General features: G+C 53.3%; 1 protein-coding gene across 1 annotated transcript in view; it reads left to right on the forward strand.

Moving 5' to 3' along the window:
- The window catches only part of DGAT2 (diacylglycerol O-acyltransferase 2), a 34,095-nt gene extending 23,437 nt beyond the window's left edge, over positions 1–10,658 (forward strand). The window contains exons 5-8 of the mRNA XM_040258861.1: positions 5,473–5,677; positions 6,225–6,399; positions 7,201–7,403; positions 9,293–10,658. Coding sequence (XP_040114795.1) covers positions 5,473–5,677; positions 6,225–6,399; positions 7,201–7,403; positions 9,293–9,447 — 738 coding nt within the window. The 3' untranslated portion in view covers positions 9,448–10,658. The remainder of the gene's footprint in view (positions 1–5,472; positions 5,678–6,224; positions 6,400–7,200; positions 7,404–9,292) is intronic.
- The last annotated feature ends 851 nt before the right edge of the window (positions 10,659–11,509 follow it).

The following is an 11,509-nucleotide window of genomic DNA, read 5'->3' on the forward strand; positions in this document are numbered from 1 at the left end:
GGTCTGAACCAAGATTAGCAATAGGTGTGAGGAGCTTTCTTTCCTTCTGAAGCTCTTACAGAAATTTCACCTCTCTCAGCCAGTTGTGGGTGGGTCACCAGGGGTCCTGGTCATGGGAATAAGGGGCCAGAAAATTTGGTGTGCAGTGAATGAAGAGTGAGAGCCTCACTGCTGAAGTACTTGGGAAAGGCTTCTGAAGGCGCTGCTCCTTGAACCCCATCCTGAAGAGAAGCAGCGCTGAAGGGGCAGGGAAAATCATGAGAACACAGGTGTCTGAGCTTCAGCAAGAAGCCTGGGATGGGGAGGATGGGGAGAAGGTGGAGGGGAAGGGCGGACTTGTATTCACCGGGAGCCTTCTCAGGGCCAGTGCCTTCCCCCAAGGAGTCTCCTTTAACCCTCGCTACACCCTGTATGGTGGGTATTCATTTTATCCCATTTTTCCAGAAGAGGAAACTGAAGGTCAGAGAGGAGCACAGCTGAATGAGGCTAACAGGGAACTGAGCCAAGACTCCAGCTGTTGTCTTGCTTCAAGTCTGGACACTTCCCACCACAGCACACTGCCCCCCTATGCAGCAGAGCTCTGGGAGATACGCTTGGACAAATCCTCAAGCTTCCCGCAGGCTTGGAGGACAGAGGCAGGAAAAGCAGCCCAGTCTGACCCTGGGTGAAGCTGAGGTGCTGTCACCCCGCAGACAGCCAGTTTAGACCAAGTTGATCTCTGGGTTTCCTTCCTCCTGCGCCACTGGCTGCCCCGGGTCTCCCACACTGGTCTTTTGAGCATCTGTCTCCTCTGGGACCAAACTCAAGGTCCTGACAAGATAGAAAGCGGCTTGGTCTGGCTTTCAGTGCCATTCTGTCAGGCCCCCTGCCGGTGGTCTGCAAGCCAGGTTGGTAGGGCCGGGGCATCCAGGCCCTGGTGCACGTGGGTGATGCTGCTGGATGGTGGAGAACTCTGGCAGAATCCTGAAGGTTTTCCCTGCAGAGGAGAGACCTGTCTAGGCAGCTCACCCGGCACCCCAGCCCTGGCACACCCCAGATGCTGCGGTAACCCGGCAGAAATCAGTGGGGTCTGAAGAGTGCAGAAAGCATGTGTGAATGTGGGACTGTCCTGACACAGGGTGGTGTGTGTTTGCTGTTGTGAGTCAGTGATTGAGACATCTTGGCCTGCTGCCTGGGGGAGGTGGCCAGGTAACCCTGCATTTTTCTGCTGCACTCAGTATTGTAGGGGTTGCACCCCGGGCTGGCTTCCTCTGCCCATCCCAGCCTTGGCCCAGTTTCCCCAAGACCTTTGGAGTCAGGGTCCCTGCTCTTCCCTTTTCTTGACCCCGTCTCTCTGGCTGCAAGGAAACCAAAGCTGTTGTTGCTAGGAGGATGTTGCCTCATAGGACCCAACCCTCTCATTTTGAAGGTGAGGAAACTAAGTCCTAAAGAGGGGCAAGGACTGGTCCAAGTTGCGCAGTGACTCCGTGCCAGGGCTAGTATTAGAATGCAGGCCCCACGCTCTTTCCCACTGAATTCCTACTGCCTCTTTCTCTGGGAGAGATGCAATCCAGGTGTGCCCGGCTGGGCTGAGCCTCACTGCACGGGGCTCCCTCCCTCTGCTGTGCTGTTGGAGATCCGGGTTGAGGTCCTGCCCTGTCCCTCTGTTCGCTGGGCTCTCTGTTAGTGCACTCTAGTCCCTGTGCACTGCCGGGCTCTGCTGGGCATGGGGATGCAGAAGAGTGTGCCTGGTCCCTGCCCTTGCCCTTCTAGTGGATCCTGCTGGACTTTGTCACTTTCTTCACATGAGACTATGAGCATGAGCATGCTTTTCAAGCCCACTAAGCCTCATTTTCCTTATCTGTAACATGGAGCTATTCACATGCTAGAAAAGTGGTAAATTATGGTTCGTTGTGAGGGATTATGGACTCTTTTTCTCTGCTGGGGCTTTTTCCTTGGGGGTCCCAAAGTAGCCTGCCCCCCCCCCCCCCCCCCCCCGGCAACCACATCAAGGCTGATAGCTCCCTCCATCCAGAACAGGATGACCTGATTACTGTTGGTCAGAGCTGGGACAGACAGGTACCCTTTCCCACTGATCTCTACCCTCCCTGAAGAACAAAAACAAAACCCATGTCCCTTGTCTCACCTCTGTTCCAAGAAGTCAGCTGGGGGTTGCATCCACATGGCCCAGGTGAGCTGGCCCTGGGAGGGGCCCTAGGTCCTGCCAGAACCAAAGCCAGGCTGAGCCTGAGGCCTCATGCCTCATCCTGGGCTCTGCACTTGCCTGGCGGTGGTCTTGGCAGAGTCCCTGACCCTCGGGACCTCCGGCTCCTCTTCTGTGCAGGGAGGTTTGGCCCTTGTGAACTGATGTCAGGATTGATGGAGTCGTGTATGACCCTTCTGTACCACACCCTTTTCCTGGCCTCTTGCCACTGGTTGGGGAATGATCTCTAACTGTGCCCACCCACCTATACCTCCCCACTCCCTTTTCGGTGAAGGTCTTTGCCACCAGAGCTGCTCTGCTGGCCCAGAGAGCATCCTTTCTCCCAGCAGAGGTGGGGCTTATGTGTTCACTGCCAGCCACCAGGACCACCAGCTACCTGAAAGAGGAGCGGGCAGTGCCTGGGTCACCTCTCCCAGTGGTGATGGGCAGGGTCTTTGGAGAAGAGACTAGGAAAGACTCTCTGAGCTTACAGTCACTTATCTGTCCATCTGCCTGATTTCACAGATGGACCTACCGAGGCCCAGAGAAGAGGAACTGTCCCAAGGTGCGAGGCTGGTATAGAAACCAAGGCAGTATCTGCCTCAGGGCCCGTGTTCTCATTCCTTCGTTCCTCTGCCCTGGTGCCCCACTATATGAGCTTAGGCGAGTCTCTGCTCCTCTCTGGTTCTGAGTTTCCTCCTCTATAAGGTGCCAGGCTGGGACAAAGCTATCTGACCACCGTGGCTGCCAGGGAGACAGGCAGCCTTGTGTCGGGCTTGTGTCGGGCTTGTGTCGGACTTGTGTCGGACTTGTAGGCTTGTGTTGGCCGGCAGGCTGAGCCTGGCCAATGCCTGGGGCTGAGACTTTGCCATTGGAAACAGTCAGGGAACATGAGATCAGGTGCGTCAACAGAGCCTTCATCAGCACTGCCCTTCCTCCTCCCCCCTGAGTGGACACTGTCCACCCAGGGGAAGAGTCTGGCACAAAGTCGGATCAAAGCCATATCAGATGCCTGCACTTTTCCAATTGCTGCACTGGAGACAAAGAACCTGCACTCTGCCACAGGACACCTCACTTAACCAGATAGAGGCTTGGGGTGCAGGGAGGAAATGATTTAAGGGACCAGCCAGGCTTCCGCCAAGTGGCCCATCTGTATCTTGGGACCAGGGAAAGCACAGAGGGGTGGCCAGGTCTAGAGGTAGGAAAGAATCCGCTGTGACCTCCCTAGGAAGCAGCAACTCCTTTCTCTGGGCCTAATCTACCTCATAATAGAAGAAATGGCCCAGATCAGGGCTCTTCGAGCCCACGCTGTCCAGCAGGTTCCTGGGCCTGGCCCTCACCTCAGCTCAGGAGCAGGTTTCCATCCCAGTACTGGCCGCCTCCGCTCTCACCTCCATGCCTTCCTCCTCTGTGGAGACTGGCACAAGGTGCTTTTTCATTCTGGCTTTCCTGAAAACTAAAGTGGTGGGCACAGCTGCTCTCAGGGACAAAACCCCAAAACCACCACCTCGCGGAGCTCATGTCAAGCTGCATCCCCACTAGCCGTGGATGCAGCTGCTGCTGCTCCCCTTTTATGTGGTGGGCAGCTGGAGATCACTTGGGGTTTTGAGGAGTTTTAATCTGCTCAACAAAGGCAAAGAAGGAAGAAAGAGTACAAATGTCCCGAGCATCTGGGCACACAGCACAGGGGGTCTGGCTCATGCTGACGTGTCCTGGTAGTTACAGAGCTGGGAGGTGTGCCAGCTACCTTCACTCCCATCCCCTTCTGGCCTCCATTGCCTGCAGATTCAGATTTCAGTTTCCTGGAGACCAGTCACCAGCACCCCACCCCCTCAAGCTGAGCACAAGGTCCTTCCCTCGGCCAGGGGGTTTCCAAATCCAGAGTCATGGAAGCCCCAGCACTTGCTCTTCTGCTGGTAGCGGGGCGCTCTGCTGCCAGCTGGCCCAGCGCAGGGCATGGGGAGCCTTGAGGCACTGCTGGTAGGGATGTCCTCCGCACCATGTCTCCAGAGGCAGGGCAACCCACCAGACCAAAGTGGTCCTACCCTCTGACCCGCGAGCTGTCTTTCTAGAAGTTTGTCTTAAGAATGCAGACATGAAGACAAAAATAATGTATCTATGGAAGCATTATTTCTGAAGGAAATTTTAGAAGCTTTTCAAAGCTTTTTATCCGTATGGGTTTGATAACAATCCTATTCATGTAGCATAGCTGTGAGAAGTACATGTTACTGAGGGATTCTGATAAGAAAAAAAAATAGCTTTGATATGCTTGGGAGGTAGTTATAGAAAAGTCATATCAACCATATGACCTCAGTTTGGGGATTTTTAAAAAAGAACATGTGTATTTGAGTAGAAAAAAACACAACACATCAGAGTGGTTTATCTGGCGGGAAGTATGACAGGTGCTTTTGATTTTCTTCTGCCTTTCCTGCACTTTTAAAATTCTCTGATTATTCATCATTTTTCTAGTTGGGAAAAAAGTGATGTTTTCTGAACAGAATCCCATCCTCTCCATCCCTCTCAGCACCTTCCACCCCCTTGGTGCTCCCTGTAGTGCTGGGTGGGCGCCTCTTAGTGCTCAGGGATTAGGGCAACTTTGCACCGTCCACCCCAGTGTCCAGGCCGCCAGCCCCAGGGCGGGGGGTGGGCCCCAAGGAAGCCAATCACCCTTGAGACCATCCCAGGACAGCTTTGTGGATAGCACCGCAGGTCAGCCACCCCAGCTGCACAGCTGACCTCCCCACCCCCGCTGTGGCTGGCACCAGGGCTGTGACTTGTCCTTGTCCTTCCTGCATCGGAGCCTGACCTGAGTCTGGCTGCCTGGGAGGAAGTTTCTGTTCAGGCCAGACGCTCTGTCCCTTCTCTAGCCAAAGTTAGGGACTTGGACTTTACCCCGATGGGAAATGGACATCCCTCTTTATCTGAGAGGGAAAGAGATTTCACTGGGCTTTTAGAGCCGTCACTCTGGCTGTGGTGAGGGGGCTGGGCCCAGAGGGAGGGAATGCAGGAGGCTGGCAGAGTGCAATTAAGAGGACTTGGTGTGTTTGGCTGGAGAAACGGGGAATGGGGAAGTGTCTTACTCCCTTCCCAGGGACTCAAAGTCCAATGGTGACTTACAAGTCCCCAGCACTGAGGCCCAGTGATGAGAGTCTGAGGTCTAGGGGGAGTCACTCCAGTCCTTCAGACCCAGGCTCTGGGGAGCAGGGCACGCCCAGTGCTTCCCTCACCTCTGGGTGTTCCCCGGTACCCCTTCCTGGCCAGTTTGCTCTGACCCAAAGTCTTCCCTGCAGCTAGTGAAGACACACAACTTACTGACCAGCAGGAACTACATCTTTGGGTACCATCCCCATGGCATCATGGGCCTGGGTGCCTTCTGCAACTTCAGCACAGAGGCCACAGAAGTGAGCAAGAAGTTCCCTGGCATAAGGCCCTACCTGGCCACGCTGGCCGGCAACTTCCGGATGCCAGTGCTGCGGGAGTACCTGATGTCTGGAGGTGAGAATCCACCTCTGAGTGCCCCTGTCTGAGCCTCTCCGTTGGCCAGGAAGCCAACCCACTGTGCTCTAGTGCACCACAGCCTGGTGTCTCAGGGCTGGGCGAGAGAACTGTTCATATGATCTTCTGGATTCAACTAGCATAACGTCATCCCTAGGAAACCTTCTCTGACCCCTTTTTCTGGGCATCCCCAGGCCCTGTGCTGCCCTTCGCACAATCTAATCATTGTCCATGACTCTCATGTTCTATCCACCTTGATCCCCACCAGCCTGACTTACTGGGGTTCCTTGGCACCTGGCACCACTCAGCAGAGTTAGGACCTCAGGGAATGTTTGCCAAATGAATGCATTCCCTAAACAACCCTGTGTCATCCCCATTTTACAGATAAGTAAGCTGAGGCTCAGAAAATAGAATGACCTATGTGGGGCTGTTCTTCTAAGTGGCTGGGCTAGGTCTGGGAACCAAATCCAGGGCTCTGTCTATATTCGACCATGTGCAGAAGGTAGGAAGTCCATCCCTGACTGTGTGTCCCCCCTCCATTCCCCAGGCATCTGCCCAGTGAACCGGGACACCATAGACTACTTGCTTTCGAAGAATGGGAGCGGCAATGCCATCATCATCGTGGTGGGGGGCGCGGCTGAGTCCCTGAGCTCCACGCCCGGCAAGAATGCAGTCACCCTGCGCAATCGCAAGGGCTTTGTGAAACTGGCCCTGCGCCATGGGTGAGTGTGTCTCTGAACGCGTGTGTGCACGCGCGTGCCCACACCCCGCCACAGCTCTGCTCAGCCCAGGGCAGCAGCTCCTTGCCTCCTGGAGGCAGGACCCAGACCCTAGGAAGGCAGAGAAGGGAGTTAACCATCCGTGGGGAAGGGGACACTGGAGACCAGAGGTTCAGGCCAAGGGTGGCCCGGTGGACAAAAATGCAGCCTGAGTCTCCTGGGCCCCGGCAGGTGGGGTGAGAGGCCCGCCAGCCCCAGAGGCAGGACTGTGTGCTCTATGCCAAAGCCTGTCACACAGCTAGGAGAGCAGAAGGCCAGGAAGGAGAATGGTGTGTGGCTGGAAATATCAAGGAAGGCTTCTTGGAGCAGTAACCCTGAGGACAGGCAGAGAGGAGCAGGGCAGCTTGGGTTTCTGTGACCTTTTCTAGAAAACCAGGGGCACATTCTGTAGCCACCTGTTGAGCACACTTCATTAGAGCACATTTACTTCTACCGCCCCGTTGGATTCTCCTGCAAAGTCCTGCAGGAATGCCATCCCCATTTTCCATTTGAGAAAACCAAGTGAGGCTCAGGGGCCTGGTCAGGGCCACGTTGTAAAACCCTGACATGATCCCCACCCGCCAACGGGGGCAGGGGGCCTGTCCTTATTTGGCCCCGAGGGGACATGTGGTTTGGGGTCCCCCAGGCGACTCTTGTACAGCCCTGAGGGAGGGCAGTGTGGCTGGTGTCTGGGGCCTCTGGGGCTGCCGGGGGGGACTGAAGCCAGTGATTGGGCCAAGACAGACCCTGGCCTCTCTCTTCCAGAGCCGACCTGGTTCCCATCTACTCCTTTGGGGAGAATGAGGTATATAAGCAGGTGATCTTTGAGGAGGGCTCCTGGGGCCGATGGGTGCAGAAGAAGTTTCAGAAGTACATCGGCTTCGCCCCATGCATCTTCCACGGTCGAGGCCTCTTCTCCTCTGACACCTGGGGGCTGGTGCCCTACTCCAAGCCCATCACCACTGTCGGTAAGCTCCCCTAAACAGCTAGTTTAGTGGCAGAGTTAGGATTCAAATCCAGGCCACTGTCACTGATGTCCGTGCTCTAAACCACGAGGACATGGAGCTGTTTGGGTGCTGATAGCAGTGATGGGTGTGGGTGGGAGATGGGGGTTAGTTCCATTACCATGAACTAAGCTGTCTGGATGAGAAAGCAGGACTCAGCAGTTCTGTGTTTGCAGATCATAAGTCTATCAGGGAAGACCCCCTTACAGTAAAGACCGATGGGGGCTGTGAGAAGGATGTGCTCTGGAGGGTCCTAGTGGATCTCAGGGAGGAGTGACTCTTACACTCTTGGCCAAATAGGAATTATCCTGAAAAAAGAAGAGGAAGAGGCTTTTTGTCAGAAACAATAGCCTAAAGGAAGTTCTCACAGCAGGATCGCATAGATTTTTGAGGAACAGAAAGAAGTCGATATGATTGGAGCAGAAGTCTATGAGAAGTGGAGCAAAAAACACTGACTTCACCCCCAGCCAGTTGTGTTGCTTTTATATGAGACAATTTAGGGGATTCCAAGGAATTATCTATTGTAGGAGTGTGTGTCTGTCTGTTAATGAATGGTTCACAGTCCGGAACTCACACAAGAGCATGGAGGCCACAAGCCATGGACTTCAGGGGCCAAAGCTCACATAAATGCTTTGAGTTGTTATCAGGCCCGGAAGTTTTGCTTTGTACTTTTTCCAAAGAGATCCACTTCCTGCATTTTAAATCCCATGACCCAAGACTCACCCTTGACTCTTGTTATACACCACACCAGGTCTGATGTCTGTGAGACAGCAGGAACATTTCCTTGCACAGGGTGGCTGGAGAAGGATAGGCTCCGGTGCCCAGGGTGAAGGAGTTTGCTCTTCACCTTAAGAATGGAGAATTGCTTGAGGGTTTCGGGGAAGGGAGATTCAGATTTGCATTTTAATGTGATCCTTGTGACTCCCGAATAGAAAAGGAGTTATAAAAGGCCTGTTTGCTCAGTCTTGTCCGTCTCTGTGACCCCAGGGACTATAGCCAACCAGGCTCGTCTATCCATGGAATTTTCCAGGCAAGAATACTAGAGTGGGTTGCCATTTCCTTCTCCAGGGAATCTTCCCGACCCAGGGATCAAACCCATGTCTCTTGTGTCTCCTGCATTGACAGGCAGATTCTTTACCAGCTGAGCCAGCAGGGAAGCCCTAGAAAAAGGAGTTAGAAGGGACAAAAATGGAATGCACAAGACCAGTCCGGAGTCTTTTGTAGTAGCCGTTGGCTTGGACAGAGGGAGTAGCAGCAGAGACGGAAGAGAAGTGCATGAACTTGGAAGAAATTTCAGAAATAGCATTGATAGGACTTCAGGATGAGCTGGGTATGGAGAGGAAGCAGGAGGATGACAAAAAATAAAATTATGCATGGATTTGTGAAAGTGGTCCCCTTCTCCTTCTGCCCTTAGCACAATTCTCATAGCATATCGCATTATTGCCCAGAATCCTCAGCAAAGCCCTATAAGGAAGGGTCCCCCTGTGATCAGTGAGGAAACTAAGGCTCAGAGAGGCAATGACGTGCCCAGAGCAGGCAAAAGCAAAGCCATTCCTGGATCCCACACCTCTCACGGGAGCTCCCAACTAAGTACTGCGAGCAGTGAGTGCAGCTGGACTTGATCCCGCCTGCTGCTTAGTGGCTAGGTGGCCTTGGGCAGGTCCTTCCCATCGCCCTGGGCCCCAGTCTTCTTACCTGTGAAAGGGACAACCTGAAATGGAGCACTTCCAGCACGGTTCTGGCGCGTGGCTGGCTCGTAGCACAAGGTCATCGCCAAGAGCATCGTGGTGACTGCCCAGGGAGGGTGGGCCAAATGGCACTGACTAACCAGAGGCCTCTGCCCCTCCCTGCAGTGGGTGAGCCCATTACCATCCCCAAGCTGGAGCACCCGACCCAGCAGGACATCGACCTGTACCATGCCATGTACATGGAAGCCCTGGTGAAGCTCTTCAACCAGCATAAGACCAAGTTTGGCCTCCCGGAGACCGAGGTCCTGGAGGTGAACTGAGCCTGTCTGCAGGGGCCAGCTTCTGGGAGGAACCAGCTGCAAATCGTTTTCTACCAAGTTCTCAAGTGCTTTTTGTTCTGTAAATTTGGAAGCGTCATGGGTGTCTGTGGGTTATTTAAAAGAAATTATAATAATTTTGTTAAACCATTACAATGTTAGGTCTTTTTTAAGAAGGAGAAAGGGAATATTTCAAGCTCTCTCACTTCCAGTTTGTCCTGTTCCAGGTGGGGGCTGCCACATCTGGGCCTTTATGGTTTCACAACCCCTCTTCTCTCCTTCCCCAAATTACAGAGAAAATTCAGTCCTGGTTAACTGGGGAAGAACAGTCATTAGTGACTTGGGCCAGTTAGATGATTTGCCCTTTGGCCCTGAGGGATGAGGGGCAGAAGCCTCCTCTAATACAAACATCTCTATGCCCAGCTACCCAACGCTTGACTGCAGGACTAAACCCTCTTGCCAAGGGAAGACTCAGAGGAAACAGGTGTTCCCATGTTGAACAGCGCAGGGATAAGCATCTGGAATATTCAAGCCTGATTCTCCTTTCTGCCACCCCCCATGGCCCCAGTCTCTGAAATCTGAGCCTGAACTGGCCTCCAAAGAGAGGATCAGAGTGGCAATGTTCCTGTGCTGGAGAATGGAGCTGTCCAGATGAACCATCTCTTAGGTTATCAAGCCCCATCACATTCTGGTTGGAGTGACTGGTTTTCCTCAGGGGGCTGATGACATGGACCCAGCACAGACCCTGCCTTGGCCTAAATCACAAACTTCCCAGTGGCCTCGCTTTGCTTAACCCACATCCTCAGTAATGGATGCGAGGAAGGGGTCCCCTTTCCTGTTTACAGAGGGACCTGAGCAGTAGACTGGTACCAGAACAGAAGTTCCCCGAACCCAAACCTCATATATTTGTGCCTTTTCTGAGAGGGGGCCCCAGGGAGGAAAACTAGTCCTCTGTACACTCTGTTTTCTCTTGATGAGATCATTATACCATGTCAGACTTTTGTATATTCCTAAATGAATAAATGAAAACAAGTGTCCTCTATGAGTTATCGTTGGGGCCACATCAGCATCTTGCTGCTGATGCTTGGGGAGACCACTGCCCCAGCTGGGCTGCCTGCTGAGCCCTCTCCCGCTTTCAGCCCACATGGCCCTTTGTGGTATATTAGTTATCAATTGCTGTGTAATAAATTACTCCAAAACTTGGTGGCTGCAAACAACACTGTCTACAGTTTTTAAGGGTCAGTAGTCAAGGTACAGCCTAGCTGGGTCTGCTTCAGGGTCTCATACAAGGCTGCAGTCAAGGTATCAGCTGGGCTGCAGTCATCCCAAGGCTCAATCTGGGGAAGATCCACTTCCAAGGTCATTCTTTTGACGGCCGGTGGGATTCACTTCTCACTGGCTTTGACTGGAGGCCACTCCCAGTTCCTTGCCACATGGGCCTTTTGGTAGAGTAGCTCACAGCATGGCAGCTGGCTGCATCAGAGAGAGTAAGCAAGAAGAACCAGAGTGCAAACAGAAACATCAGTTCAGTTCAGTCCAGTCCCTCAGTTGTATCTGACTCTTTGCAACCCCATGGACTGCAGCACACCAGGCTTCCCTGTCCATCACCAACTCCCGGAGCTTACTCAAACGCATGTCCATCATGTCGGTGATGCCATCCAACCGTCTCATCCTCTGTCGTCCCCTTCTCCTCCCACCTTCAATCTTTCCCAGCATCAGGGTCTTTTCCAATGAGTCGGTTCTTCGCATCAGGTGGCCAAAGTATTGGTTTCAGCTTCAGCATCATAGAAACCATAGTCTTCTATAATCTAATCTCAGCAGTGACAACCTATCACTTTTGCCATATTCTTCTTTAGATGGCAGTCACTACGTCCCGCTCGTACTCGTGAGGATTACACAACACACAGTGAACACCAGGGGGCAGGGCTCACTGGAGCCCCCTTCACAGCTGCCTACCTCCCCTGGGAAAGGCTACTCTCCTGAAGTAAGGCCCTGGAATAGCTGAGCTAGAAAGGTCTATATGGATCACTCAACCATGCTCCTTGCTTCTGGCCTTAGTTATACC

The sequence above is a fragment of the Oryx dammah genome, unplaced genomic scaffold, assembly GCF_014754425.2.
Source record: "Oryx dammah isolate SB20612 unplaced genomic scaffold, SCBI_Odam_1.1 HiC_scaffold_17, whole genome shotgun sequence".
Taxonomy (NCBI): Eukaryota; Metazoa; Chordata; class Mammalia; order Artiodactyla; family Bovidae; genus Oryx; species Oryx dammah.